This window comes from Acinonyx jubatus, chromosome A2 (genome assembly GCF_027475565.1).
Source record: "Acinonyx jubatus isolate Ajub_Pintada_27869175 chromosome A2, VMU_Ajub_asm_v1.0, whole genome shotgun sequence".
Taxonomy (NCBI): Eukaryota; Metazoa; Chordata; class Mammalia; order Carnivora; family Felidae; genus Acinonyx; species Acinonyx jubatus.
The window spans coordinates 71,287,548-71,312,197 of record NC_069383.1 but is presented as its reverse complement, the minus strand read 5'-3'; the positions used below and the strand labels follow the sequence as shown (position 1 = coordinate 71,312,197).

The following is a 24,650-nucleotide window of genomic DNA, read 5'->3' as shown; positions in this document are numbered from 1 at the left end:
AATAATAGGTCACAAAATAGCAAAATATTATAGGTGCTCACTATTTAACTGAAGAAATAAAGAATGGAGAATCAATTAAATATTAATTGATTATGGTTAGAAAACCATTCTCGTTTGTAATAGAAAAATAATATTTTTGTTTATCTCTTAACAAAATCTGATTTGCCTTGATATAGAATTATTCTTAATAGGAATTAATGTAAAATTATAAAAAATAATTGTGCATTAAAATTCATGTGGTATATAACTAGAGAACAGACGCCAACAAATCTCCAGGGAGGAATCCTAGACATATTATAGAGCAGTGGAAGATGCAGTTCATTTAATTAAGAATCAGGAAATTTGGGTTCTAGTCACCGTTATACAATATACAACTATGACTGTGACATTGTGCGAGTCACATGTTCTTCCTGGAGTGTAGACTTCTCACCTAAAAAATGAGGGAGCTTACAAACCATGTTTCTTGAAGACCTGGATATTCTGTGGTACAAGTTTAAGCAGCTCCACTTTTTTTTTTAAATTCAAGTATAATTAACATATGTGTTGGCAGGATTTCATTCTTTTTTATGGCTGAGTAATATTCCATTGTATGTATATGCCAGATCTTTATCCATTCATCCATCAATGGATACTCAGGCTGCTTCCATATCTTGGCTATTGTAAATAATGCTGCTATAAACTTAAGGTTGCACTTATCTCTTTGAATTAGTGTTTTCATTTTCTTTGGGTAAATAGCCAGTAGTAGAATTACTGGATTATATGATATTTATATTTTTAATTTTCCAAGGAGCCACCATACTATTTTTCCACAGTGGTTCCACCAGTTTGCTTTCCCAGGGACAGTAAGCAGGGGCATTTTTATGCTTTACAGTTGGGGTCCCGGGAGAGATTTCATTGGAAGAAAGGGAACTCTGACTAACTCCCCCCACCCCTGAAAACACTGGCCATATGGATCTCTAGATTTTACTGATCTAAATATTCAGATAATAAATTACTTATTTGAGAATGCTTTTTGAGTCTTAACTTCAGGGTTGTTTTCAAAATGTCGAATAAGTGATATGACACCGGCACCAAACAATGGGAAAAAAAAAGTGATGAAGCAGGACAAATTGGCTGGATATTGGTTTTGCTCTAGTGAGCAGTTGGGTTTTCCAAAGGAATGGGAGCATGACTTCTCCTACTATGGGAATCCAGAATAGCTTTCACTATTCCTGCTCAAGGAACTCACTAACTTAAGGTGCCATCCAAGGAAATCAGAACTTAGCTGCCCGTCCGGATAGTATCTGCAATTGTACCATAGAAACACAGATAAGCTGCAGCTTCAAGTAATGGAAAAAACATGATCCCTCAAGTCATGAAACCCTGCGAGGTCAACTGTAGAAGTGAGAGCAAATGAAATGTGTACAGAAATCCTTTGGGAACTGTAAAGTGCTGGCTGTATATAAATGAGTGATGGTATTATGTGAAATGCATGCTTACCTCGTTGTTGCAGAAGCAGTAAATCACGGCAACGAAGAATCCCTTAAAAAAGGAGGAAAAATAGAATTGAAGTTATTTTTGTGTGCATTATGTTATTTAGGAATCAATATAAATAGCCTGGAGAGGAACATTTCACTGTTGCAACAGCAAGTGAAGGCTCAAGAAAAGACAATTACAGCACTCATATCCAGTGTTTTATTACAAGAATATTCCATTTTAAAGGGATATAGCTTCCAGCTTGGGGTCCAGTGGAGGCATTTCATACTGATATAAATATGTGCTTCTCTACCCTGTGTTTTCTTGGCATTGGGGACTATGATGATAGAAATCCAGGTTGGGAAACTGACTGACATTGGTGATGTTGATCTTCAAAACTCCCCTTCATGAAGGAAAAACAAATGTGGCCCTCAAAATACTAGAGAGGGGAAGGAAAGGTTGAAAGGATCGTGGGAATAGAAGTTCTGTCCTCAGTACTGTGCAGTGGGCCCATCCCTGGACAAATATTTGTCCTTAGGAAGATTTGTTCTCAAAGCTCATACTCCCCCTATTTCCTTCTTCAGTTCTGGGATTCAAAAAAAGGGGAAACAGGCAGTGAGAAAGACAGAAGCTGTATCCCTTCCAGGTTGCATATATTTGAAAAGGTCCTTCTAATCATATATGAGGCCTAGAAAATGGTTCACCTTATGTCAACTAGCTGAGCAAGTAGTTGAGTAAATACACTATTGGCTTCTTTACCTGGAAATGGATCAGAGAGTGCATCAGGTAATCATAGATCTTCCCAAGCATCTTGTTGGATGGCCTCCAGGGAAAGACAACAAACTGGATTCCCAGCAGGGGCACCAGGATCAGGGTGGCCCTCACAGCCTTCAGGTACATATGCGATTCCGCCTCTTGGGTTTCCCTCAGTTTGCTCACAAGCACGCGGACAATGTTAAGCAGGAAGAAGAAATTGACCTGCAAAGATATGATGTTTCGAAGAAATCATCTATGTCAGTACTACTGAAGGGTGCCCACTTTCCTCAGTTCTTGTTTATTCCTGGGAGCAGATGTGACCTCTGCAGGACATGAGGGATGGCCTGTGACATGGTGTAATTTGCTAAGCATTGCTGGGAACATCAGTATGACCAGACCCTTTCAGACCTGAATTAACATTTCTTTTTTTTTTCCAAATGAGAAAATATTATTCCTGCATATGTAAATATATTAGGTTCAATTCTAAGGAGGGTGGTTTATTCTTTACTTTGGTTTTTACGTTTTTACAAAGGAGCATCATAGATGACACTTTTCGATCTTCCTTTTTGGTCATTGCATTATGAAGATTTTCCCTGTAGGCAAGACTACTTAACCAAGGCTGAAATGAGGACCGAGACATTTATTTGTAAAGTATTTGTAGTGGAGACAGCGAACCCAGCCTTCTTTTCTCTTTCATAACATCTTTTTAAAGACAATCACTTCATTGAGGTATAATGCACATTCAGTAAAATGGAGATTTTAAGTTTACATTCCAGAAGTTTAGAGAAAGGTATGCACCTGTGTAACAACCACTCCAAACGAGAAAAGAGCATTTTCATCACCCCAGAAAGTTCTCTCCTGCTCCTTTGTGGTCAACAACCCCCTCCCCTCCACCTCAAGCAACCACTAATTTCTATTAGCATAGAAGTGGAGTATTATATAGTATGTACTTTTTTTGTGTGTGTCTGGCTTCTTTGCTTTGACATATTATCTGTGAGATTCATGCATGTTGGATATATTAACATTTCATTCATTTTTATTGCTGAGCAGTACTCTATTATATGGGTAATACAGATAATTTGTTTATTCATTCTACTGTTGATGGAAATTGGCATGGTTTCCACAATTTGACTCTTATGAATAAGCATGCAATGAATATTTTCATACAAGTCTTTGTGTGGACATATGTTTTCGGTTCTCTTGAACAAGTACCCAGGAGGAGAACTGCCTGTTGACATGGTAAGCATGTATTTAACTTTATAAGAAACTGCCAAACTATTTTTCAAAGAGGTGGCTCCATTATACGTTCCCTCCAGCACTAGATGAGAATTCCAGTTGTTCTCCACCCTTGCCAACACTTGGTATGGTCACTCTTTTTAATATTAGCCATTCTAGTGGGTGCCAAACTACTTTTGGCTATGATGATTAGTTTTGAAACCAAAGTTGTTTTTAAAATTTAATTGATGATTTATTTTTAAATGATTAGAATGATTCTTCAACCTGGAAGGGAAGTAACATGATTACCCCCAAAAAATTCAGTAAAGGAGAGAGACCTTTATTAACAAATAAACTCTTATGAGGGGTTGGAAATATTCAAGACCTACATCGGTGGGTCTTTGTGAGGACTGTCAGGCTGGTAAGTACATCACTGCTCTGGAGGAGGGCAGAAGAAATTGGCTTTGGACTAGAGACACTGGTTACTAATGAATACTTCTTCAGTATGGGAGCAGAACATGGTGTATGACTCAGACTGTTTTTATTTTTCTCATTCGTACCCCAGGAAAACACTGTCTTTGAGGTTGGTGGGAAAACTAATGTCTAAATATTAAATTTGGTGGTTCTGACACTGGTCACCATATAGTAAACGTTGGGGAGAAACAAAGAGCTTGGAAATAGATGCAGATGGTCATATTCTCCACTACCCCAACTTCTTACTAGCCTATGTGATTTGGGGTGAGTTTACTTGCATCTTTGGGTCTCATTTTCCTACTGAGTAAGGGTTGCTTTTTGAAGGGTTGCTGTTAGAAACAGCATGGCAGCGTATGAGAAGTGCCTGAAATACGTTAAGTGTCTGCCGAGAGGGAGTTCCAATGATGGCTCATGTGCCAAAGATGAAATGAAAGATGGTTTTGTTTGGCAGAGACCAGGGAAAAAGGTGCAGATGGACTCTGCGGTTTTTCACTTTCTTTATCAGAAACATTTTTTATCATTCCTCAGCCCCTTGATCTTTACTTTTAACTAGAACCATTTAGTTATAGAATTGTTTAAAGCAAAGTTGTAGCATTGAAAACTATATTTTTGTTATTGTGGGTGTAAAAATGAACTTATACCCTTTCCCCAGTTGTGTTAAATGTTATTTTTTTCATTTGAAGACCCTCAAATAAAGTTGTTACAGATTATCTCACTATAGATTATCATTAAATTAGCCTAATTTTGAAGTTCGAATACACATGCTACATAGATCCGTCTTTACAGAAATCCTCTCAAAGAGGTAACACTTAATAATGGATTTAAAAAGCAATTCTCAACAACAATAACAAAATAAATAAAAAAGCAATTCTCACCACCAGTGCTGCCATGACGGGGCCGTGGATGATGTAAAGCAAATGGGTTTCCACACTCAGCCAGCAGCTAAAAAAAATAAAAAATAAAAAAAAATAAGGAGGGAGGGAATACATGAATATAAATGCATTTTATTTACAAATATGTTCACTTAAAAACCATCAAAATACTTACTTGTCATTGAAGTACAGCGCCCGAGTAATAGCATGGATAGTGGTCGGCACTAGTGGGAACCCTAAAAATGTGAGAAAGCAGAAATCATACCTGGTGTCTTGTCATAAGCTACAAGTAGGGTTGCATGGAAAATGGTAGTTTATTTTCAAAAACAGTGGCAAATTTTAATGTCTCTGTCAAAATATTTCCCTGATGTTTTTGCACAAAGTATTGTTGGTCAAACCAGATAAAAATGCTCTTGGTTAGAACATCATGTGTTTTCAGAATTTGGTTAAGAGCATTTCTAGGTAATTAAAAACCTTGTATGAATTATCCAAGATGGTAGGTACATTATTACTCTCACTGTGACTATTATGTCATTGTTGTCTGTGGTGGTGATGATGATGATGATGACGACTATTAGCTGAGACCAGAAAGCTCTTCACTGAGTGTGAACTGGATTCTGCTATAGAGAGGAGTTGGGTCACCATGGAGGGAAGTGACCTGGGACAGCTTATGGAGGCAATCACCTGATTGCTCTGAATGCCTCGATGATGTTCATAGTGGTTTTTGTAGGTTTCTTGTGTTTTTGTCTGTTTATATTACATGCATTGATCATGTTTTCTTTCTGTAAGAATACTTCAGAGCAGTACTGCATTCCCTACCCTCTGTAAGTTCTAGCAGCAGAACCTTATTAAGGCAGCTTACCATCCACTTCCCTGACTAAACTTGAAGGGCTAATAAAAAACAACTTTGAATTTATAAATGGAACAATGGAGGTCATGACTGGCAATGCATTCTGTCAGGGTACATGTTTTCAAAATCATTTTTCATTCTATCAGTGTAATCTAGAATAAAGTTGTAATTCTTGTAAAACAATTTTTTTTCCTCAGAGGTACCCCTGCCCAACAGAATATTGTTTGATTTGGTTGATGACATTTTTAAAATTATCATCAGATTAAGAAATGTATCTGAGAAGTGGGTTAGACCTCCACACTTTTTTTAATTTTTAAAGAATGCTTGTTTTTGAGGGAGAGAGACAAGAGTGTGGCCAGGGGAGAGGCAGAGAGAGAGAGACAGACAGACAGACAGACAGACAGACAGAATCCAAAGCAGGCTCCAGGCTCTGAGCTGTCAGCACAGAGCCCAATATGGGATTCAAACTCAGGAACTGCGAGATCATGACCTGAACTGAAGTCGAATGCTCAACTGACCAAGCCACCCAGGTGCCCCTAGACCTCCACACTTTTATTTTCTGTGAGTTATATGCAAAAACAGCCTCAGCTCCTTAACCCATGAAGCATATAATTCAATAGGGCTACTGATTAAATGCTTGACCTGGGAGAACTTTGAGTTAGACTATTTGCACAAAATATAGTTGTATTTTATTCACAGCAGTTATAACATAGCATTTCCCCACTTGGGTTTTAAAAACAGAAATTCATTCTCTGGATTTATTCTGAAACTTACATTTTAGAATTAAACAGCAGAAGAAGCATATGGAGATCTCACTCTCACCACATCATTTTGGAGAGAGGAAAATGTGTTCCTTAGTGTACAGAGGAGCATAGACCCCATATCTGCTGATTCCTGGTGCTCTTTGCCTTGCTCTAGCCACTGATGTCTCTTTTATGCAGTTTGTTTTCTCCTTCCTCTTCCTCTCATCCCCCAGGGCCCCAAGAGCTGTAACAACCCTTCCTTCCACTAAAGTTGGTGAGAGTAAAAATAATCCTTTCTCCCTAGGATTCTTTTTCTAGGGAACTAGATAAATTCTGTGTGTTCATTGTAAAAGTTCATGGGGGGAATTCCTTCTTTGATTTATAACAAGAGGAGAACCAGCAAGGCGAAGAATCAATTTGAAGAGGGTTGTAAAATAAGTGACTTTTCTGAGAGCTAAACTTCACTATTTGAAACTGCTTCAATTTGAGAGAAGTCAACTAGTAAGTGGCCCTGTGCAGATTTGTAAGGGAGTAACCACCAAAAGAAGCATTCTTTCACTTTCTCTTGTAGAGAACTGTACTACCAGGTACTTTTCTCCCAGAGGGTGATGTTCATTGTGTCTCTTATGATTTTTAGGATCTGTTCCAGATCCTGGAGTGGTAATATTATTCACAGCTGAAATGAATGGATGGGGTGTGCGTCACCTGGAAACAAAGTTAGGTCTGAGGACATAGCTTTCTGGGGCTAAATCTTCACTGTTCCACTTTCATACTCTTTTCAAAGCACAGGTTATGCCTTATTTCATGGCATTGTAAAATTTGGGATCTATCATACTGTTTAGGTGTGAAATAATTTCAAAAGGACAATAAAAGTAATATCCAGTGGAAATGCCTTCTCTGCTCCATTAAATTCTTTAAAGATTCTGTGACATTATTTTTCTGGAGAAGTCGTTTCAGTTGCACTTTTACTTGTTTTACCCCGACCAAAGATAATACTTGCTAAAGTTCTAAGACAGAACTATTGCTTTAAAATGCATCATCATGGTTGTCTCTCAATTTTGTTCTTAGAGATGGTAAAGAGTTTGGTGGAATTATGGAGTGTGTGTGTGTGTGTGTGTGTGTGTGTGTGTGTGTGTGTGTAGGGGGAGAGAAAGATAGATTTATGTCTGGCATGCTAAAAAAATAATTACACTTTAGAACTTTATTGGTTGACTATCTGTCTTTCCAAACATCTATCTATGGGGAAGTGCAAATCCTCATGCTTTTAAATTGATGATTCTATGCTTACCCTACTGAGTGCAATGTTCCTTAGGATTCCACTTCAATCATTCTGATAAAGTTTTAAGTATTTTCTGATTAAGAAAGGTTAAGGTATTCCATAAACATTTTACTTATATTTATTCCTTTCTTTTTGATACAGCTGAACAGCTTGTTCCTTTTTCCCCTTGAATTGTTTATGCGTGTTAAGCAGATGTCTTCATCAAGCTGTCTCTGATGATGTCAAAAGTTTTATAACTAATTCACAATGCATCAGTATGGAAAGAGTAGTTATAAATTGTTCCTTCCAGGGTGCCCTCATCTCTGCTGAATGTCACGGGCAAGAATAAATTTATAGCCTTTTGCTTCCATGGAAAATTTTCTGAGTATGGCAGATAGATGTTTTTGAATAGTCAAAACCAGTACAAGAAATATGCCATAAATTTTATGTCATTGGAAATAAGTAAAACACATCAGACAGAAATGGTGTGTGTGCGCGTGCGTGCGTGTGTGTGTGTGTGTGTGTGTGTGTGTGGCAGGCTGGGAGTGTGATGTTATTTTCAGGTCTTCAGTTGGAAGGCATCTATCTGACCAGCACCAATCATTACTATTGTGATGATCAGAATTTCTCCTGGGGGCATTAAACTGTATCCAGTTGATTCCTGGTATGATCATCTTTGGAGGACTAGAAATCTCTGACAAGGTATGTGTGAGGCTGAGAAGGCAGGGAAAGGTAAGATCAGCCTTCTGTGGAAGGACACAGCTAAAAGAAAAACATAATAAAAGGCTATTTTGACCTTTGTATTCTGACCTGTTTTGAGGACAAGGAAGAGTAAGAGAACCTAGCACTTGATGTGGGACTGACAGGATAGTCACAAACTTTCTTTCTAATCTTTCTGGATTTTGTAAGTCACAGAATGAGGGGAGCATGAAGGAGTAGTCCACAAGATGAGGTGGTTTGGGGTGTATTCTATATGGGCTTTCTAGTTCAAAAAAACCCCTCTCCCATTTTTTCTGGATGGGTCACCATCCCCAGACATGTCTGCACTATGTGATTAATATCCCTTTCAAAGTCTTTGACCATGGTTTATTGAACCATGGCTGGCCCCATAACTTCAGCTGAACCAATCAGATTTTCTTGTCCTGCTATTCACAATTGTGACTTAGAGACGAACATCTATCTAGTGTTTCTGTGTACCTTGGAACAGAAAAATGCGAGCTCGGGAAAATTTGGGGTGGCTTGTGTTTACCACGAGGACTGGGGAAGCAGAGACCCTGTGATCTATGTTCTGTAGACAAAGAGAAGTGTTAAAACATATACTTAGAAAAAAAGAGACAAAAGAGAGGGAGAGTGTTCCTGGTCTTCTGGTCTCAGTGTATAGTTCGTTCAGTAGCTGTGCTGTGTTTCAGATCTTGACTTCCATGAAGTACTCTAGATTCTGATAATTTCTCTCTTTTTGTTTAAATTAGAAAATTGTATTCTCTGTTACTTGCAACCAAAGTGTCATAGCATTATTAGCTCAACAATGAGACTGCCCAAATATCTGCCCTACTAATTCACCATTATAGACTTAGTCCATTGGTTTTGGGTCATGTGTTTTGTTAAAGTCCATATACTCCTATTGGGGAGGGTGTTATAGAAACAAATATTGCATAGGGCCAGTCCCGGTGTAGATTATAGAAGATTTTAGGTCACTTATATGACTTTGCAGACACATTTCCATACATTGGTGACAATGCCTGTTGAGTAGGGGTTTAAATACAAAGGGTCATGTTTTTAGAAAGCCTTTGGATTATCTTCTCTCCTCATTAAATTTTTCCTCTCTTATCAATATTTTTAGGGGTCCCCCAAAATGCTGCATTAAAGGGCAGGTTTAATTGAGGACAATCCATAGCCCCTGCTCCAACAGCCATCGTCACCGTATTAGTGGAGAATAAGAGTAAGCCTTTAGCTCTACAGTCAGGATCCTCCTCTGGTCTGGGAGGTTCACAGGATGTGTCTTTTTTTGATAGCACTGCATGAGTTATTGTCCCAAAGCTTTTTCCCTCTTCCTGCCTCACTACCTACCCAGTTTCCTTCCACCAGAATGAGTCATACCTTAGCATACTTGGTGAAGGGGAGAAATTTTAGAGTAGCCTCATGGACCTCAGCACCCTCAGTCAGTATGTACAGAAGTGACCATGGTTTAAGCAATCAACCAGCGGCTTTTCAAAGTCATTGCCATGCACTGTGGTGTCAGGTGGCTCCCCTTGGAGTCCCATGAAATTATTTGTGTCTATTGTTCAGTGGGGCTCTTCTACCTGACTTTTTACTGGAGGAGTTGTTGATGGATTGCTAAGAAGGAATGTTTTTGAGGAAGGGGAGTGGTGCCTGGATGGAGGAGATACAGAATTCAAAATGTGAGACTCTCTACAAACAGGTGATAAATAAAACCGAAGGGAGGATCTAATCATATCTCTCAATCAGAGCATGTTTGTCTGTCTGTTAGCTGGTCTGTTCCCACAGAAACACATAATCATACTCTTCCTTCTCTGCACTGACCCCTGTGCTGGCCACAGTCCATATGAACTTGTTGATGGGCTTCTACCGAGCTCTCTTAGAGACTGAACTCCTGCCCCCACCTGTGTCCCACCATTCCTCACAAGACCTAGGCCCCTGACTCTTCTCTGAGACCAAGAGTAGAAGAAGATTGTAAATATGCAGACAGAAGGGAAGGTGGCTGGAAAAAATACATACCCCAGCCCAAGAGATAATACCAACGCAGGTGTTGCTCCTCAGTGAACACAGCCACCACGATGAGTGTGTGCAGGTAGATTCCCTCACAGAGCATCCAGAAGTAGTTGCATGCCATCATGTACTGGTGAAAAAAGTGCAAAATCTTGCAGCTCAGCTGTCAGAAAGAAATGGAGAAAGTCAGTGGAAGACACTGGCAACGGTCTGACAGTGAACAGAGGGTAAATGCGAAAATGAGCCAAAGTATTAACATTCAGTCTGCAGGGCGTCTCCCCAAGGATCTGTGGACACGCGCCACCCTCTATATCCACAAGTCAGAATGATAGTGTGCAGAGCAGTAGTGTTACAGGTAAACAGCCATCCAGGGCGATGGAAACCTACTCCTCAAAATGCTCTTTTCCTATTACATTCTGGTGACTTATATAGACTAGAGAGGTTGATTTCCCTGCAATGTTTCTGAGGCCTATAATTTTTGAGAGCATCCAAGGCTTTTTCACGTGGCATTTATGGCCCTTTTTCTGTGGCCAATGAGGCAAATAACCCAGAACTTGTTAGTGATGTTCCTAAAGTTCACTGATCTGTTGGTGAGGTCTCGTTAGCAATACAGAGGAGAGAACCAAGTGGTACATTTCTCAAAAATGAGCCAGGAGCTATGCTGAACCCAAATGATGTGGGTGATTTTGTTTTCATATGGGGGGCTTAGCTTCTTTCTATATTGAGATCCAAACGTTTGGTGCACAGAGATTAGGATAGCAATCTTATTTAGTACTCAGTGCAGATGTAGGAGCCATACCTCTGGGGGAATGAGAGCAGCTACATAGTGTTGTCTGTAGAGAAATAGTCATTGCTTCAACTGAATAACAGAATACCCTAAATTATTTCATAGTCACCTTTAGAATAGGGCTTTTCATCTTGGCACCACAGATATTCTGGACTGGATGATTTTTGGTTGTGCTGGTGCTGTCCTATGCGTTATGCGTTATTTGGGTATTTAGCAGTATTCCTGACCTCTGTCCGCTAGATGCCAGTAGCATCCTCCACCCATTCATGAAATCAAAAATGTCTCCAGACATTACCAAATAGAGGAAAATGCCCCTGGTTGAGGAACACTACCCTAGATACCTAAATACCTAGGGTATTTAGTGGTGTTTAACTCTCTCTAACAACAATGGCAACAACAACATTTAGCATTTAAGACTTGGGGCATTAGAGATGATTATCTGCATTATTATTTTACCAAATGCCCTGCTTTACATATCGCATGTTGAATCTGACCAATTTTGGGCCTTTTTTCACTAAGTAAGGTAGTCATAGCATGACTGTCAGTACTATAGTAACCTTCTTAGGACTACACGTTTCTATTTAATGCATAGCAGTAATAATTTATTTACTGACAATCCAATGTGCTCAGTCCTTTTGGGACTCATAGAACATAGGGAAAAGCCAGCTGGGTCCACAAAAAGGCAAATACTGCATTTTCAGAGATAGAAGCAACTTCTGATTCTGTCCAAAGTGGAACAGTAATGCAGAGAATTCAAAACATCAGGTAACCCAAAAGTAATTAATATTTGGCTTAGGAAGGCACTGGCTTTTTTTTTTTTCCATCTGAATGGCTTCCTGATTAGAATTATTTAATTTTATATTAGTTTGTATTTGTTACGCAAATACTTGCTATATGCACACGAGACTCAAACATATATTTGAAATAAGAAATTCAGTTGACTCTCACTACTCTTATTTAAAAGCCCTATACCTTCTGGGTCAAGAATTCCAGTGGAGATGTTTTGCCAGCCACCACTTGTGGAGGAAGGGAGAGGAAGAGGATGAATATGACAGCCCTGTGCAAAGATGTGGTTCTGTGTCATCCACAGCAGCTTTGGCTTCAGGTTTTACATACAGTCAATTCTCATTACTCACAGCTAGTTATGTTCTATAAAGTTGCTGCACAAACTGATTTAGCAAATGCTGAGCCATTGCTCCTAGGGGAAACACAGGGTTAGGTTCCTATAAGCCTCTGGTCAAAATATTTTCATCAGCCGATCAATATCTAACTTTGTTTTATATGTTTCTGTTTAAAGACACCTTATTTAATATATATTCTTGATTTGTTAACATTGAACTTATGACCAACAGCACTATAACTTCCGCCTGAGGGAAACTCATCTAGCATACCTATTTTTTCTGTAAGGTGTATCACAGCCAACTTGTACTTAGGAATATGACAACACTTTGGCACTATGCTTGGGGGCAATTTTAAGCAGTGAAATCACCCAACAAAAGCAACAAAGTGTGAAAAACATGGCATTTAAATAGACCATGAAAAGGACATTTATGCTGTGAGAGATGAAATAAGAAGACAGAGTGTTGCCTTATTCAACCTCAGCTGGGAATGTGTACATCAAGTGACTCAGTGTTTTTTTGCTACTCCGCGCATATCTGTAAATGGCCATGAAAGCACTGAGAATATGGATTTTGGACTTATAAATAAATTTTAGCAAGTAGGCAAATTTGCAAATATGGATCTGTCAATAATGAGGATCAATTATATTTGGGTTCAGGGTAAGATATTCTTTGGAGGGCAAACAGCTCACAAGTTCACAAAAATTCTGAAAATGACCAGTCTATTATTTCCCCGCCCCCCCCCCAATGTATCATGGACATGATTGGATATATCTAGATGATGAAGTTGATTATTAAAATTTTATAAAATTGGTCACCACTTAGGTCAGTGGTTCATAACTAGGGTTGTTTATCTGTATCACCTGGGGGACACTTACAAAATATGCATAACCCAGACCTCATCTCCCTTCTGTATTTTCAAAATATTTTAGGAGTTTCTATTGTAAGTTCCTAGTGAAGAATCATGTGCCTGAGATATTCAAGGTCATTCTGTTGCATTCCACAAACATTTACAGAGCACCTAATATGAGCCAGGAACTATACTAACTCTGTGAATATCAAAATGAATAAGGTGTAGTCATATTATCTCTGACTTGATTATAACCTTTCCCTCAAGGATGGGGTGAACCAGGTATTCAACAGACAGACAGGGCTTCTGCTGAGGGTTGGTGCTTCACATCATTCTGGGATAGTTTTCTGCTTAGCAGAATGAGGTATTAAAAGATTCACTCTGAGCTCAAATAAGCTAAATAGCTTTTTGGCTATTTTTTCAGGCTGTGGTCACAATACTATAATTTTGGTTAGAGTAATGATTTCCAAAACTGCAAGACATAATCTATATTCAAATATAACTAGATCACTCCCAAGTAATACAACAAATGTTCCAAGCCAGAAATGTGTGGAATTTGTGAATTATTTTCTATTTTATTTTCTTCATTAATATGGACTACAAAGAGATAATTCTACTGTGAATGATATGCATTCTAAGAAATAAAAGCAATAGTATCTGCTTTGGCTTCAGATAAACTGTTATCACCATTTAGTGTCATTATCTGCTCATAATTCAATAGAACATAAAATTTGTTGAGCAATAATGTCACTATCAAGGGAACAGATCCTACAGTTTTCTTAATTGGGTATACTCATCAGACAAATCTATGTTTCCCATCAAATAGCATGAAGATATTTTATAGTACTGTGATTAAAAATGGAATTGGAATTGCAGAGCAGAAATTTTCTTTAGTGTAATAAATTAAGTCAGCCTCAAAATCCTATAGAAGATACTCAATTGTGGATTTTGTTCCAATTGTATCTTTCTTTTTTTATGTTTATTTATTCTGAGAGAGAGAGAGAGAGAGAGAGAGAGAGAGAGAGAGAGAGAGAGAAAGAGAATCCCAAGTAGGCTCCATGCTGTCAGTGCAGAGCCTGACCACAGGGCTCTGTCCCATGAACAGAGAGATCATGACCTGAGCTGAAACCAAGAATCAGAGGCTTAACCCACTGAGCCACTCACGCGCCCCTCCAATTTTATCTTTCAACACACTTAAGAAAATTCTTCCCATATGTATAGCATGGGAAATATTGTGTGTCAGTGTGTTTAAGAACCATTCAACAGGGGAAAGAATGCCTCCATATGAAAACTGCTTTGGAATTTTTTGTTGTTGTTTTAGAAAAGACCAACCTTACAACAGGTAGTCAGTGTTTTTGAGATGTTCTATTGTGCTGGGACAGGGGAAGGGCTTTGGGTTGAGAAGTAGAAAGGAAATCAGCTATTGCTCCATGGAAGCAATGCAAGCAACAGTGGGTCACAACCTATATCCTACCTTTAAGCCATTGAAAAATCTACCACGAACCATCCCTGATACCATTTCCCCTATGGGTATGTTACCAGGTCTAAAAGGGAGCTAGGGAATATCATCTTGCCTCTGAGAACTTATTCCACCATCTTCATGATGTCTGAAATGCCACATAATTTCATTTCTTTAGCTTACGATTGTTTTCCTTATTAAAATGTCACACCTCTGGAAAGGATTGCACATTTTAATCCTATCATTTATAGAAAATTTAGAGTAGGAGAATTGAAGAAATGAAAGGGAAGGAGGGTGGAGGATACTAGGAGGTGCAGATTTGGAATGTGGCATAACAAATGCTTATTACTCTTGTGCTGGAGGAAGGCATTAGGCTGGAAGATTACAGCTGCCAAACACAGATCCTACTTCCAAGAAACTTAGTGTCTTGAAGGGCCAGGGAAGGGCTGCCAAAGGTAAGCTTTGTCCACTGGAAACCTTTGGCAAGGGCCAAGCCAACGCATACTTCATTCTCATAATACATTTTATATGTGACCAAAAACTCTCCTCTTTTACAAAAAAAAAATACTTGGAATTTCTCTCTTTCATTGATAAAATGGAATATCAGGTGAATAGGTTCAGCTTCTATATTAACTCTGTCAAGTCGAAGTTGGCAAGTTTATTCCTAAGTCGTGTTTTAAAGTAGAAATAACGTTTGCAGTAGGTTCAAACTGATTTTGAGTGATTAAGCATGATTATTTATATTTCCCTGAAGCTTCTAAAAATGTTTTCTCATCAGTTCATTTTAGCACAGAAGGAAGGGTGCAAAGTTATATTTACTTGAGCCAGGGAAGAGGAATCGATAAGCAATCTCTAGATAATTTGCTTGAAGGAAAAGACATTAAAAAAAAAAAAAACAACCCTGAATAAGAAGGATTTGTGGCCTATATTGGTTAAATTTACCAGGTTAATCTTTTATTAAATTTTACTCAGTGGTCATTTAGATTACATATTGAGTAAACATGTAATTACTGTTAAATATGTGTCTGCCTGATCATCTTTTTGTCTCTGCTGTTTTTTCTATCTCTACCCACAGGATTTAAACCCAGTAATACTTATACAGTAGGTGAGCAGTAGGTACTAATTAAATCTAAATGAATATGGCTTTGGATAGTGTTTATAATGTTGTTCATCTGAAAGTATTTCAATTCCTAATTTATTTCTCAAGTGCCCAAACAAGAGCTGCTTAATCAAGATTTAACAAATAAATTCCAGGGTCCTTTTTTCCTAACAGACCTATGGTTCTTGCAAATGTCTGCAGGGGTCAGGCTATTGATACCAATAGAAAACTTACAATGCTGGGTGGGATCCCTGGCGGGGTGTGGGGCGCCCTCCTGAACCTGTGATGTTCTTCTAAGTTTTGGGATTTTTAGAAGGTAGCATCCCCAAGGTCAACTATTCCCTGTCATTTATACCCATTAGCCCTGGTACAACAGAGATCTTCAAACTGGGCACACAAATTCTTTCTGAAAACGCTACCTTTCATCACGATTTGCAGTTTATCTTAATATGTTCCCAATCTTGAGATAATGTTTCAATAATGTATTTAAAAATACAGTCACCTATAAACGCGGTAGTTTAGTTTTGGTAATATACCTGCTTGTTACTCTTTAACAATGGTTCACAATTTTCAATTATCTATACTACATGTAAATCATCCAGAACTTTTCAAGGCCTTTGAGCTTATTAAAATCCATAGTCACTTGTTTTTCTCATAAGGGAGAAATGCAAGACTTATTTATCAGCTAAATTGAGTTGCATGTGACATTAAGAGGGATGCTCTCCATTGAAGTACTATTTATGGATGCAATTGAAACATTTTTCTACAATGGCCATCTTTCTATGAGACCTATTTAAAAGTATGTCTTTTGCTGCTTCCCTTATCATTTCAATTAAAAGAAAACAGGCTTTTGTCTGGGTCAAATATACTCAGTCTTTTCTCCCCACCCCACCATTCCAAACAGCATTTCTTTAGAAAACACAAAATCAAGAGAAAACATGCTCTCAAATGACTGAAAAAGGTTCTACTTTATGGGCACTTCATCAGTCTACCCCCAACTTTGAGAAAGAATTTTGATTTCAGGATAGTTTTATTATTTTTATTTTTTTATTATTAAAAAAAATTTGGGAGGGCGCCTGGGTGGCTCAGTCTGTTAAGCGTCCGACTTCATCTCAGGTCATGATCTAACGGTTCATGGGTTTGAGCCCCGCGTCGGGCTCTGTGCTGATGGCTCAGAGCCTGGAGCCTGCTTTGGATTCTGTGTCTCCCTCTCTCTGGCCCTCCCCTACTCACACTCTGTCTCACTCTCTCTCTCAAAAAATAAAGCATTACAAAAATTAAAAAAAATTTTTTTTAATGTTTATTTATGTTTTGAGAGACAGAGCGCAAGTAGGGGAGGAGTAGAGAGAGAGAGGGAGACACAGAATCTGAAGCAGACTCCAGGCTCTGAGCTGTTAGCACAGAGCCCGACTCGGGGCTCAAACTCACCAACAGTGAGATCATGACCTGAGCCAAAGTTGGATGCTCAACCAACTGAACCACCCAGGGACCCCTGATTTCAGGATAGTTTTAAAGTTTTATTATTGAAGAAGGGTTTTCATAATTAGCTTTTAGTTTTATGTGAAAAAATTTACAAATGTTCCCATTCTCTGTGATATGATTGGAAGTATGTGTTTATTTCTCATTCATTGTAAACATTATTTTACCCAGTTATAGGACCGAAACAAAATGGGAGATTATTGGATCTGATGAGATGAGGGATGTTGAGAAGCATTTTATTTCCCTTACTTAATCATTTGAAGTTGTGGATTTGTGTTGAGACATATTATGGGAGAATGAGATATGTGAATGTTTTGGTATATAATCAAAGAAAGGTAAATTATTTTACATTTTTAGAGTCAAGGACTTACTTTTCTCATCTTTCCTATTGCTCTTCTTTCCTTCTAAAGCAATATCAGTGCTATAAAGTTTCCAAAAAGGCTTAGCGGAAAATTAGTGATGTTATTTATCACTGCCATTGTCTCCCTGCCATTATCATTCTGGAAGCTATTTTTAAGCAAGGAATGAGTTCCCAGCAGAGAAAGATGACCAGAAAAACAACCCAAAGTGTCCTCAAACTTTCATGTGCATAAGCATTTCTGTACAGGAACGTATGTTGTACTTGACAGATGAATTAAGGGATTTTGGAGCATAATTTGATGATTTGAGAATTTTATTTTAATAGGCTAATGTTAATATCCAACACCCCTACTATGATACAACTCCACTATACTGCTTCTCTCTTTAGGCTTTCATTTTAAGGAGAATAATTTGTAAATCTCTAAGTAAAACTTCGTATTCTTTAAATCAATTTCTTTATTAGGTGACTGATTGTTTTGTGCTATTAGACATGTCTTCTGTTTCCCCAACCTATCAACCATGGAATTGCATTCCAAATGTGCAAAATTTAGAGGGAGAAATGAGAATGTGTCTCTAGAATGTGATATAAATTATTTATTTTAAAGGTAGCTTACATCTGGCCTGACCCCTCATGTCTTCAAATTTCAGGTTTCAGTGAAGATTTTCACCTTCTTGTTTTTACCTGAGGTTTTTCCTGCCTATAATATGTCTGCTTTTCAAACTAGCATTTACTTTGCTCTATCACAGGAGTGCAAATTTTCTTTTCTGAGGTATTTCATTTCTTTTTTTAAAAAAATGTTTATTTATTTATTTATTTATTTATTTTTATTTTTGAGAGAGAGAGAGAGAGAGAGAAAGAGAAAGGGAGGGAGGGAGAGAGGGAAAGAGAGAATGAGAGTAGGAGAAGGGCAGAGAGAGGACAGAGGATCCAAAGCAGGCTCCATGCTAACAGCACAGAGCCCAATGTGGGACTCGAACTCACATATTGCGACATCAGGACCTGATCTGAAGTCGGATGCTTAACTGACCGAGTCACTCAGGAGACCCAGGTATTTTTATTTCTAAATGATATTTCTAAATAGTCAAGGTCTCAGTATCTTCCCATGAGGGTGATTTTTGATTACTTTTTTCAGGGCAACTTCTCTGTAGAACTTTTTGTGTAGCTGCAATAGAGCTACTCCAAAGAAATGTTTTGTGTCATTTGAGGGTGTCTTTGGATGTGTGGATCAGGAAATACTGGAAAGGTCTGCTTCTGGTTTCTCCAGGGAAACATGTCATATTGGGCCCACGGCCATTGGAAGAGGGATTTTATACTTTCAGAGTCAATGTGGGGCTTCCTTGGGAGACAGGAGTCAGACCTGTAGGGGCAATGCAGTCTCCTGTGAATGGCTCCCTGGATTAGAACTTTGTCTGTGTTCTAGCCACTTCCACACAGACAACCAGAACTGGTCACAGATGAAAACTGGGGTGAAACCATCCAGAAGAAGTAGGAGATGGGAAGGAGTGATGAGTAAAAATGCAGAGAAGAAAATCTTTGTGGGAGAGAAATAGGCTAACCACATCTAAAAGCCAAAACAAAAAGGATTCTGATCTTCTAGTTAATTTTGTTGGAGTCTGATAGGTTTCTAGAAATCACATTTCTGTTCTCTGAATGTTCCAGCAAGAGCCGGCCAACATATATATGTACGTCAACAGGGCACCAGCCGGCACTGCATCTCTGGCTTGTTCTGCCTCTTGTAGATCATTCTGTCTTGTGTGGGCACAAACTTTTGGGAAATGGAGGCTCATCTCCCTGATCTTCCCTGAATTATTTGGAACTGGAGTGAACAGTGCTGTGAATTTGTGGGCAAAGTTTTGTTTGTCTACCAGGGAGGATGGATCAAATAAGACTGACATTCGTTTAAGCTGGTAATTTTCCCAGCTCTCTTCTCTTGAAGTGAGAGGGTGATTTTGATACATGGAGAACTAGAAAAGGAATATTGCTTAATTTTTCCTCTTTATCCCTTCATATATCTTACAAGCTTAAAATTCCCTCTAATCTACTCCTTGATATTGAAGTCGAAAAGGTATGGGTATGAGTTCCTGAAAGCCTCTTATAGTGCACCCCTCCAAAATAGGTTCAGTTCAAATGTAAATAATAAAAGAGTATACAGTGGTGATCTTCCTATGGGGGTGATTTTCTCAAATTTTAGCATGCATCAAAAAGCACTGGGAGGGGTTGTTAAAACGCATGTTGTTGGGCCCTACTAATAGAGATTATGATTCCGAGGGTCTAACATAGGACCCGAAATTCTGCATTTCTATCAAGTATCTAGGGATCCTGATGCTGTTTTTCCATGGGCCCCTCTTTGAATGGATTTAGGGTATAGATGTAATTTCCTCAGTATCTTACTCCTGTTTTAGTTACTTGCTGGCCTTCCAGTGCCGATAATCCTAATTATCTATGTTCCAGGAGACTCACAATGCAGTGGGAGAAGTCCCGACTTTGAGTCACATGTATACTAAAACCTCATGAGGAGAAATTACAGTACTTTTTGTCAAGATGCCAGTGCAGTTGATAAATGGAGGAGCAAAAAGGCACTCATATCAACTTGAAAACTGTCAACTTGTACAGTCTTTAAAGCTAGCTGAATGAAGGAGAAGAATCCCCCAGTCAGAAAATCAGCATTAAATAACTTTGTAAGGAAGTACCACAATCTTTCTGCAGAGGAATTTCAGGATATAACATTTTCAATTAAATGCGAGTCTGTCATGCAATTCTGAGCTGATTTCTGATAAAGCTTCAGAGAAAATGAGCTTGAATCTGTGGAACTATAGTCATGATTCAGTGTGTTTAGGGGGGAAAAAGCACTGGAGATAAAAGTCCCATCTAAGATAAGTACATTGGAAGATGACCCACACATTGGCAAAGGAAGTGTTCTGGAAGTATTCAGAAAACAAAGCCATAGTAAACAGAAAAGCAGGATACACACATGATGGAAAAAAAAAAGCCTGTTAGGAATGTGACGAAGGAAAACAAATTAACAGCTTGCTACGCTCAAGGGTCTTTCTCTATATGATATAATGAGGATATTATGTCACTCTTCACTAGAAGTTCTCAAGCCATGACTGAGTTAGTTTTATTTTCTCAGACCACCGCCCTTTTGGTTATTTCTGACTTACTAACCTCTAAGGTTTTTTTTGCATTTGGCTTTTACACTTAGTCCTTTTGGATTTAAGCAAAATTTACAAATGCTCTGTGTTTCCAATCTCCTATGCTATGTAACACAGAAATGAAACTAGGTGCAGAGTTAGAAAATGACAAGTACTTAAGGCCTCATGACTGTGGTAACAACTATAATATAAGTAATAATAGATAACATTTGACAGTTGTTATGTGCCAGCCTGGTTTTGAGCATTTTAAGTGTATCAGTTCATTTAACCCTCACACACAACTCTATGAGGAAGGTGCTATCATTATCTCCACTTTACACATTAGGAAAGTGGGTTTCAGTAAATTGCTCAACATTACAGAATAATCTCTAAGTAAGTAGAAGAACTACAGGATTTGAGATCCTCTAAGATCAGCAAGACCAATTTGGAGCAATCCAGCTAAGCACAGCGATTCTAGCGATGAACCAACAGGGTTGGTTCAATGTACAAACTCCTTCATACAACCAACAGAGTGGTTCTATCTCAACTAAAAGCTTTTGAGAATAAAATCTATAAGAAGTTCTGCATAAAATGCATGATAACCTTCTCAAAGCAGGGGAAACTAGCTGTAAATGTTGACATGAAGCCTTGCTACACAAACCACATCACAAGGTACCATTTGTAAGTCACTGATTTCCTGTGCAGAGGAACCACCCAGATTGGCCAGATGAGAGAAACTGGAGGTTGGGTTGATGTTTGTAGCCATTTTAGCAGTAAATGCTTCAAACCCATATGGGAAACCATATAATCTTAGTTAAAATATCATTTATTGGTTTGATGTGTAAGTAAAACAAAATGGCATAAATGACCAGAGTAGGATATTTCATTTCATTACCACATCTTGGCAATATGCTCTCTGCATCATCCCTCAAATCCATCATACTTTTTCATTCCCAATCTAATTTCTTCCACAGGCTACTAAGCTGGATAATTCCAATCTAGTTTTACCTGCATTGATCTCTCATCTCAAAAACTCTGCTGTCCCTGTCACCTCTCTCACATGGAGATGCCCTCCCTTACACCAGTCTCCTCTGGGCTGGGTAGGAGGGTTCTAGTTTCCACCCTGGGTTTCAGCTGTCTCTGGTGCCTTAGATCTCGGCAATCATTCCAAACCTATCTTTCTGTGACTATGATGAAGTTCTGACATAGTCTGGTGGCTCAACTGTCCTGAACAAATTAGAATTAGAAGAAATCCACTTTGTTTTTCAGACTTTGCTTATATAAGAGGCTATAGAAAATGTGTCTCGATTATTTTGGCTTTTGAAGTGCAAAATGCCCAGATTCCCAGTAAAAACTAATCTCCCTGTATTGTCCCTTTCAGACCCAGATAAAAAGTTCAGAGAGACATTTCTTCCTAGAAAATGACAAGTATGCTGCCAGCTTCCTTTAGATGCAGTAAGAACAATGCTTTTAATTCTGCCTCCTGACTCTACATGAAGATCATCAAATAAGCAGATGGAACAAGAAAATGAAATTTTAGGTATTATGGAAATGAAATACTCAAATGACACAAATGACAATGGGCAATTTTCACATCACTCAATAAACTGAGGCTCTATTCAGCCCTTATTTGTGCCATGAGTTATTTTGAGTTTAACTTTTAAAAAAAGAATGTCAAGGAATGAAATTCTCACCCTTGGTTTTACAGGAGAGAATCTGCCTAACCAAAAAAATTCCAAGGAAAGAAACTAGCTACTTTGATGGGAAAGGGGCTGCAAGTCCATAGGGATTCCCTACTGAGGAGTGAGAACATTGTTTGCTTTTGCCCCCAACGAAATAAACTCTTCTAGAAGTAGTGCAACAGCATTTGGGATGATGCAGCCTCCTTTTACAAGAAATAACTTTCTTTTTAATATATTCCCTTGGGCACTGGGAAGGAAAATCTTTTTGCCTCTTAACTGCTGATTCAGTGACCTGAGAATTGGGTCAGAATGAAAAAATAATCTACAACTCTGCTTTTAGTTTGCTTAAGAGAAAAAGTGGGTTTAAAAATTACATATTTTGTTGTTGTTGTTTTTTTTTAAAGGAGACATACACCTGAATCACAGATAAATGGAATGCTGGCAAATATACTTTAATTTATGACTGTAGTTATTTTTTTATGTTAGTTGTAATTTCAATAGATATATGTAATTGACAATGTCCAATAACTTCTTTTTTTCAAACATTTCTTGTGCTTTTAAAAATTTTTTTTGGGGGGGTCTATTCTTGGACTTTTATTATCTCCACTCTTCTTGGCTATGGAGAACCATAATCTAATGTTTTCTGGAATGTCACTCTTTCAAGAAAAATGCAATATTTCAAATGATTCATTTAAAGTAACATTTAAATATACAATTTTGCATGTGACTTACTAATATATTGATGACCTGATTCTCGGTGTTTGGATGATATTTTTTCTGCCTTTTTAAGCAGTGAAGAACTTTACTCTTAGGAAAGATGGGGCTTTCCTAGTCAAACTTCTCCTAGTTCTTGTTTATCCCCTGTAAATGTAAATATATCACAATAGGGAAAATTTCTCCCTTCTCAATTCCTGAATTTATAGCTGCAACTGCAATTCAATTTCATTGTCTTTGGATGGGAAACGATACTTAAGAAATTGGGCTTCTCTGAGTGCGTTAATGACGGAATATGTGTTTTCAAGGTGAGCTACAGCACAGATTTCAAGACTGTTGTCTCTCTTGGAAATACTAAATAAGCAGTTTCAAGGATGAATAAATAACATAGAAGACATGTCTACTTGAAGGTTGTTTCTTGCCCTTTCTTGAACTTTGCTTAGACAGAGCAGCCCCAAGTTTTGCATACAGAGAGTTGGAGAAAAGATTTAATAAGATCTCACTGAAAAACAATGACTATTTTCAAACAGAAAACGTACTAAAACCAAATGACCTAGTTTTGGGGGGGAGCAAGTGTATGTTTCACAATTTACAAACATGAATTAATTTTTGTTGTTGTAGTCATTTGTGCTTAGTCTACACTATTTATATATATTTGGTAAAGGGCATGAATTTCCAAATTTTGTTTTATGGAAGAAACAGACTTTTGGAAATGTGAAAGAGGGCACATTGTGTTCACACATTATGATGTTCCCTGTTTCCCACTGTCAGTGGCTTGTTATTGGTGGCTTATTCTCATTTTGTCTAACCTCAGAGGAGAGGAGGCTTCTTTTTCACCCAGACTTTTTGCTCCTGTGTTCTCTGTTAAGAAACCCCACAAACACTTGGAAATAGGTAAAAAAAGGACTGAACCCCACATGTTTGGTTGCAATACATAGGAAGCTGTTTCCATATGAGGCTTAGTCTATTCCTAGGCATTGTGAAGAAGACGTCATAAATAGCCATCTTCCCCCAATTCTATGAATGTAGTTCAGCTTGAAGACTAAAATTCGAGTTTTGGGCGATCGACAACACTTGATTGATTGGATTAAATTCTGCCTTTCAAGATTTTACAATTTTTCCCTAGGAAGTTTATTCTTGCATAGCTAAAAATAACAAGTCTGTTAGGTTAACAATATATTGATTGGCAGAACCAGGTGCTAGTCATGTCATAAAGATAAACTTTCCATTTTTCAAACTTATGTCATTTTGAGATTGCCTAATGTGTGCAAAGGAGCCACCCTCACTCCTCCATACCAGAAGAAAGCTTCCTGTTAATTTCTCTGGCTCTCCTATGCTCACACATTCTCCCAGGAGATGAGCTGTTGAACTGGGTCCCTAAACATCTGCTTATAGGCTTTATTATAGGTTTCTAGGCAAGAGAGAAGCTGCAAGGCAGAGCTGGGCTGACTTGTTGGCTAGGAGGCAGCCTATGCATGGTAACTGGCAGAGCAGATAGACATGTGTGCCCCTAAAGTAGCCTATGAAAGTGAAAACATCCACTGTTAAGAGCCATGAATAGACTAATAAATGGACCAGGGAAGCCAAGTGCAGAGACCTAGGAAGTCAGTTATAGGGCAA

At 38.3% G+C, this 24,650-nt stretch overlaps 1 protein-coding gene across 1 annotated transcript in view; it reads right to left on the bottom strand.

Moving 5' to 3' along the window:
- Positions 1–24,650, bottom strand: part of CALCR (calcitonin receptor) — a 60,681-nt gene that overhangs the window by 8,156 nt on the left and 27,875 nt on the right. Inside the window, exons 7-11 of the mRNA XM_015066527.3 lie at positions 10,360–10,513; positions 4,948–5,008; positions 4,776–4,842; positions 2,215–2,433; positions 1,480–1,521 (exon numbers count right to left, since the gene is read on the bottom strand). Of these exons, the coding sequence (XP_014922013.2) occupies positions 1,480–1,521; positions 2,215–2,433; positions 4,776–4,842; positions 4,948–5,008; positions 10,360–10,513 (543 nt within the window). The remainder of the gene's footprint in view (positions 1–1,479; positions 1,522–2,214; positions 2,434–4,775; positions 4,843–4,947; positions 5,009–10,359; positions 10,514–24,650) is intronic.